This window comes from Limulus polyphemus, unplaced genomic scaffold (assembly GCF_000517525.1).
Source record: "Limulus polyphemus unplaced genomic scaffold, Limulus_polyphemus-2.1.2 Scaffold2833, whole genome shotgun sequence".
NCBI lineage: Eukaryota > Metazoa > Arthropoda > Merostomata > Xiphosura > Limulidae > Limulus > Limulus polyphemus.
The window spans coordinates 143,178-150,641 of record NW_013668443.1 but is presented as its reverse complement, the minus strand read 5'-3'; the positions used below and the strand labels follow the sequence as shown (position 1 = coordinate 150,641).

At 33.6% G+C, this 7,464-nt stretch overlaps 1 protein-coding gene across 11 annotated transcripts in view; it reads left to right on the top strand.

The window, feature by feature from the left end:
* Window positions 1-791: 791 nt before the first annotated feature.
* The window catches only part of LOC106468018 (mitotic spindle assembly checkpoint protein MAD2B-like), a 68,343-nt gene continuing 61,670 nt past the window's right edge, over window positions 792-7,464 (top strand). For 6 of the 11 annotated variants that reach the window (XM_022396319.1, XM_022396312.1, XM_013928415.2 and 3 more), the window contains exon 1: window positions 1,018-1,244. In XM_022396319.1, the coding sequence (XP_022252027.1) occupies window positions 1,229-1,244 (16 nt within the window). In that variant the 5' untranslated portion in view covers window positions 1,018-1,228. Of the gene's footprint in view, window positions 934-1,017; window positions 1,245-1,456; window positions 1,539-1,665; window positions 1,735-1,810; window positions 1,900-5,795; window positions 5,889-7,464 lie in introns of those variants that run through there. The other 5 variants (XM_022396313.1, XM_022396316.1, XM_022396314.1 and 2 more) reach the window with 5 other exon arrangements.

Sequence of the window (7,464 nt, the reverse complement as noted above, 5' to 3'; positions counted from 1 at the left end):
GACGTAACAATATTATTTTGAGTGTTTACTCTTGGCCTGAGACTCATATTCTTTAGTCTAACTGTAAACTCCTCGAGTTAACGACTTGTGGCTCCACTCGTTACGACAAATCCTCCATTAAAGAAATTGGTGTAAAGGGTAGTTTTAATTGAAACTCCAACAATTAAGCTCACTTGAGTGCTACCTACTACACTAGTAACATGTAATGAGTATCTAGAAGGTTCCTGAAGTTTCGAGGCGCTATTTTGTATATATAAGACCGGCGAGAAGTGACGACATAGGTAGATAATTGAATTGCAGACAGGCAGAGATAGAGACGGACAATTGAGTCCAGCGCGGTAGTAAGTAAAGTGCCTGAGTTGTTTGTTGTGAGTTATAGCGTGTGGTTAAGTGAAAGTGACAGTGGAAATTAAGTCTATTGCAAAGTTGAATTGAGAAAGAATAAACTAGTTTTATTTAAGAAAAGACTTGCATCGCTGAAGTTTCTCGGAAAGAATTTCTATGAAAAACTAACAAACAACACAGACGTAACATTATTATTTCAGTTAGACGATTCACATGTTTAGGGTAGATCGAGAGATGTGAACTAAGGATAAAATGTAAAGTTCAGTAATTATGAAAGCTGCCTATTTTTATTGATGTTGGAAAATATTGTAATATATAGTCAAGTGTTGAAGCTCGTCAGGGCACATGACTATAAATTAAATTCCCACCCACAACTGTAATATGTTGCTAAACTTTTTTTCTTTTCTCACATATGGTTAGTTTTTAGCGCAGCATATCGACTCATAGGATGGGTCTGAGTTTTTGTTTTTTTTTCTAGACAGACTTTTATTCGTATATCCGTTATCTCTTGACCAATTTCAGATCTAACTACAGTTTTGGACTCAGGAAGTCAAACCCTTTCGGTTGAAGTATTTGACTACACCCAAGGTGTCACAGATTAATTTACACTGTCCTGCATAAAATAATTTCAATTTGAGGGTAGGCTAGCAGAGATCCTGATGAGTAATAAAATCGAATCTGGTATACGTGCGACCCACGCCTGGTATTGCTGGCGTACAAAATTATAGCTAATGAAAAGGGGAAAAAAGGTGTCGTATATTAATTCACTCTAATCCTACCTAAGGGAATTTCAAATATCACGGCAATTGAGATTTCCTTCGTGTATTATAACATTCCTATAAAGTATGTCAAGGGAAAATCGAATACTAGCCTACCTTTCCTAATGGAAGTGTGTAAAGGTATTAGTCCCGTAGTTTCATCAAAACCCCTTTTTTGTACTTTATATTTATTTTTGTTTTTATAATTTTTCTTTACGTATTATCACCTGTGCTTTCACTATGCTATTAGTATTACTAAACAGATTTTATTTTTTCAACTGAGTTTTGTTTATAACACTCACTAATACTGATAGTAATAGTAATTACAAATTTCGTATGCCTGTCCAAGAAATTTAAATTATAATTATATTTACTTTTTGAAAGTTTTTCATTATTCATTTAGTGGAAAGTGGTTATAGGAGCTAGTCTATACTGGTGTAGTTTTTTAACTTAGTATTCTATTAATACTAGTAATAAAGTATTAACTTTTTGTTGATATTAATATTAGTGACATTACTAGCAGATGATTCTTGGGGTAGAACTAGAAGGATAGTCTTACACTTGCACTGTACGTTACAGGAATAGGATAATATCCCATAAATTTTAACATATTTTCTATTGAGAAAAATAGGTGAGATGTGTCCCTACAAAGTTTATGAGATTATCACAAAATCAGGAGAATCAATAGGGTTAAGGGCTCAATTTGAAATTGAAAGTTAAGGCAGTTAGAAGAGTGAACCAGTGGTGTAGTGGCAAATTGAAGTGTGTAAACTCCCCTTCTAATGTTCTACGAGGAGTAGGTTAAAACATATTTAAATTTTAAGATTTATGGAAAACAGACTAGGCTTCAGTTAAGACAGTTTTATTTTTAAATGGCTGTTTTTTTCCTTTAGGATAACAAAATACATATTTGTTAGTTATTTTATATTCCAACTATTAAAGGAAGGAGAGGAAGTTATATTCCTTTTTAGAATTTTCATAAGTAAAGTACAATTTTAGGAGGTATTGCATACAGACAACAAGTGATCATTTGGTCCTTCAAGGAAGTAATTCCACACCAACCCTTATGAAATGTAAAAAATTAAACACTGTATTTTTCAGGAAATTGTTGATTCCACCCATAAAGTGTTAGTCTCCATTACTGTTGATAACTTATTCCATAAATCAGTCACCATATTGTGCAGGGGGGGGGGACTTGTCTTGATTGGAGCCTTGCATAGTCTTTTCAAATCTTGAACTTGTGTCCTCTAATTTTATTATCTTCAGTTTGTAACATTAAGAAATCAAGTCTTTTATCCTATCAGTTCCTCCAATAATCTTCTAAACTTCAATAAGATTTTCTCTTACAAGTTACACTTTCTTTTCTCAAGAGAAAGTAAGTTAAGAGATCTTAATATATCCCTGTAAAAAATACATCTTTGGAATCCATCCTACTACTACTAGCTCTTCTCCAAATACCTTCCAATAGGCCAGTATTCCTTTTTACATAAAGAGATTAAAATTGTATGTAGTATTTTAAGTGAGGTCCAACTAGTGATTTGTATAGAGAGCTTGCTAGCATACTGAAAATTCCACTGGACCTGTAGCTACTGAAATCCACTGGCCACCAGTTACAATGGGAAATTTGAAATCTTGCCCATTTAATAATGGATTCTGTTACCCCTACTGGTCTTCATTTTTGACTATATGGGGGCTGTTGCTCCTACTGAATTTGAAACTTGTCTATTGGTCTTGTAGCAAAGGAGCTCATTGCTAGAAAAAATGTACTTCTCCTTAAATATCTACTTGTTCCTTCACTGTCCAACAAAATGTACACTCAAATTGAATACAACTTTCAGGATTTTGCTTTTATTAAACAATTAACAATATATATATATATATATTCCTGTGTATAGGTAATCTAATGATGACAACATTTTCTCCAAACGTACATTTGTTGTTGTGTTAAGCTTTTAATAAATTTTGTTACCCATTCAACACATCTCTAAACTGTATAAGATTGTCTTATCCCAAGGTATTTGTCTTCTCATTGACGATTTCTTTCAAATAGATATAATTTAACACTCAAATACTTTCACATTCATGAAAAAAACATTTACAGAAACTGTAATAAACCTTAAACCAATACATTAGATATCACGTGATATTCTAATTCTTGCTCTGTCCACTAATATTGAAACGTTCTTTGTAGCTGTTTTCAAAGCTGTGATGTGGCACCATAAGATTTCAATCAAGGCTTTTACGAAATTTAAGAATTTGAATATCAGGAAATGGATAATGTATTCTTAAGGAGTAATAGGTTCTTAGCAAAATTTATGTTTTTTGGGATGGCTAGAAAAATTATGTATTGACAAGTGAGTTGTTTACAGTCAAAACTTTGTAGCTGTCAGAAATAAAAGTAAATTTTTATATTTTTCTTCATGAATTAAATTAAATCTCATCAGATATTCCAAATGCCTATTCTAAAATATTTTTGAGTTAAAGTTCTTGAAGTATAGTGAGAATTCATATATATATATATATATAATTTTTAAAAAATATTTTTTTTAATAAAAAATTATTTTTTTTCTTCACACGAAAGTATGGAAATTTTATTTGAGAGAAAAGCATACTTAACTTTTATGGATTTTTTTTTCAAATTTGGTACACTGATAGATCTTTACAATCTACAATTAGATATCAAATTTAGTCTAAATATAAGCCACATGTGCAAAGTTATTTAACAAAAACCACTCAATTTTAACCAATGTTTTTGTGCATGCCTACACAAAAAGTCACATTAGCTATTGGTATGAAATATTTACTACAGCTTCACCTAAAAGAAGATGGACTGTTTTTAGTTTTTTGTCATTCAGATTAAAGATGGCTTATTTAGAGCAGAAAACTAGGGGTAAAGCATGTGCAGATAGATACATAAGTATTTGTTAGGCCAAAGAAACTAGATTAGCAGTTTCTAGCTCACGTTTTCAAAAGAATCATATTGGTGGATGGTTATTATTCATTGCCAACTTTTAAGCACAAATTTACTAAATTTTATGAAATTATCTTAATTAAAGTGTGTTTAGCATCATATGATATTAGCTTAAGCAATTAGCATAAATAATGATCCTTGATACTGCTATATTGAGTGCATGCAGGTGATGATGAGAAACTGTTAATCTAGTTTCCATAGCATTACTATAAAGGAAGTTATTAACACTGTATTATAGAGGAAAACTACCACCATATGTTTTAAAGAACCTTGCTGGTTTTGTAGTTTATAGGTTTGTCCTTATTAATAGGGCTAGATCCTAAAACTAATGTTGGTTACTATCAAGTATCACTTTCTTACTTGCTGTGGTTTGTTGGGGTGTATTGACAAAAAAAAATCATATCTAATATCAAAAACACCTTAGGTGTGAAAAAAAAGGTGCAGACAAAAAAGGGTTGAGTGTGTGATTTAAAGGAATGTAATCAAAATTTGTGGCCAAACTGCTAGCTACACCCATAGATTGATAAGAATTTTACAGCAAATGTTCATTCATTAGTTACCTAGGCCATGCATTTTGTTTTACCCACCATCATGCCCCAAGTTGATAGGTTAGGTCATTGAAAAGAAAACTGGATATATGGAAGAAAACAAGGTTGTTAGAGTTCAGGCAAACAGAATTAATGTCACAAATGGGATATCTCAAAGCTCATTGTTAGTATCTTTGCGTTTTTTGATTTACACCAGTAACATAGAGGAAGGAACAGTCAGAAGATTATTTAAATTTGCTGCTCATGACATTAATGTTTTGGGTTTTACTGGCTATGAGGAGGATGCTGCTGCTCTACAAAAGGATTTGGTGAATTGGGCAAATGAATGGCAGATGGCTTTCAGTTATAATAAACTCAAGGTAATACACACAGGACATCACAATTTGAATTCTGAGTATAAATTTGATGGAAATATATTTAACAGTGGTATGTAAGAGAAAGATCTTGGTGTTCTGGTTGATCAGTTTCATGAGCCATTCAAGCAATGTTCTGTTGCTATTGGCAGGCCAAATACTATTTTTGTTTATATCTACAGAAATATTGAATAAATGTCTAAAGTGGTTATAATATCATTGTATAGGTCATTAGTTAGTACACATTTGGGGTACTATGTTCAATCTTGGGTTCCTTATTTTAGAAAGGATTGAGTTATTGGAAAGGGCTCAGAGGAGGGCATCTAGGATTATACCTGTGATAGAAAGGAAAAGTTAAGATCTCTGAACTTAGAGGGGATCTGATTTAAATCTGTTTAAAATTGTTAAGGGAATTGATAGTATTGATACCTTATCTTTTTTCACATTTAATGGTGAGAAGGTTATGGTTAGGGGACACCTGTGAATTTTGGAAGGGAAAGAGTCATCTTCAGCTAAGACAGACAGCTTTATTTGTTTAACACTAGTAACAGGGTGGTTGGCCTATGGAATGGGTTACTTTCAGATGTGATAGATGTAGTTAAGTTAAGGTAGCTTAAGGGATTGTGTGATAAATATTGGAAAGATAATGGCTGGCTTGGATTTTTTTAGTGTTTAATTTAGTGGATAGGAAGGTCTTGTTGTCCTTTAATGTTGTATGTTAAATCTCTAAAGTCTAAACACATTGTTAGTGTCTGAAAGAAGGTAAAGCATGAAACTTTACCATGGCAACATTTAACTGATGTTCATATTGTTTTATAAGCAAAGAAATAACCAGTTATTAGTTGAAGCCTTAATTGGATTGCTGTAGACTCAAGCTGTGTTGATTTCAGAAAACCTCAAAAAAGCTTTTATGGTAAGTAATAGCCCAATCCAGTAAAATACTGACATTTAATGTTTATTTTTGATAACATATGGTAGTGTAAGGATGCCTGGTTGTTTTTATTAGTTTTTGAAAATAATGGACCTGCACCTGCTTATACGACATTAAAAAATACAGTTTTTAATTTGACTAATGGGATCTAGACCCTCTACCCTAGATCCATGTCTACTTATACAACATTAAAGAATACAGTTATGTAATTATAAGTCAGAAACATAACACAATGTAAAAAAAAAACCAGTAAATTCCCACTTTATTTAACATTTAAGTAGCCAGAGAGTCGGCAATGATATTGTTACATCTCTGTATGTTTGTTTGTTAATTCTTCAAAGATACAAGTCCTTTCTTTATAAAACTTGTTTATTCTTCCACAATACAACTTTGTAATACACTTAATTTTCACAGTTACACACACTGTAGTTCACAACAATTCACTCACTTTCTATAGCGCATAGACTTAATTGTTCGTCCCCGCCAACTATAGTTCCGATCTCTGTGTCTGCTATCCTCAGCTCCCGCCGACCGTAATCGCTGTCTTTCTTTCTCTCTGCCTGCTTCATCTCCGCTACGTCTCTGCCTCCGTTTCTCTGTCTAGCGTACTTATATACGATAATACTGCCTGTTCTAGAAACTTCTAAGACTCTCAACATGTGCTACCAGTGTCACTTGACTCCCGCTGTCGTAACACACTAGCAAATCTTCTAGAATATTCGTCATGTGACCCCCGCTGTCGTAACACACTAGCGAATCTTCTAGAATACTTGTCACGTGACCCCCACTGTCATATCACTGCCCCTTCCTTAGTATTGTTCGTCCCAAACAATAGCCACTTACATTAAACTAATAAACAATTAACAGTAACTTAATTAAATGTACAGAATTTACAAACACAAAATAAAAATTAAACTAAGTCTTTTAATTTTTCGGAGCGTATCTTCTTCTGCATTGGTCTCTGTCGCGTTGGCTTCTGCTTCATGTGGGGTTCATCTGCTTCATCAGGAAATGTCGTATCATTGGTAACAGCCACATCAGTAATAGTAACTTCATCAAGGGCTTCACTGTTTCCCTTCTCAAATAGAGTTTCTTCTTCGACAATGGCTTTTTCAGGTGACACATCTTCAGCAGTGTCATTTGTTCCATTGTTCACTTCATCCCACCTGAAATGTCCTGGACCGTGATAATGCCAAAGCCTGTTGGCATGCATCACTTTTGGCTTACTTCGCTGACCACATTTTATCCGGAAAGTCATATATGAGAGACGATCCACTATGTCATATGGGCCTTCCCATGGAGAAGACAACTTAGGAGACTTCCCTTTGGTCTTCCTGGGATTATACAACCATACCTTGTCTCCTGGTACAAAGCTAACTTCAGTAGATCTCTTATCATAAGATAACTTCATCGAATCAGCAGACGTTTTTAAGTTTGAGCGCACTTGATGGTGAATATCATCCATCCTTTCTGTTAACACTTTCACAAACTCTGACACATTTTCAGGAAACTCTTCATAAGGTGGGCTTCCTGTTAACAGATCCACTGGCAACCGAAG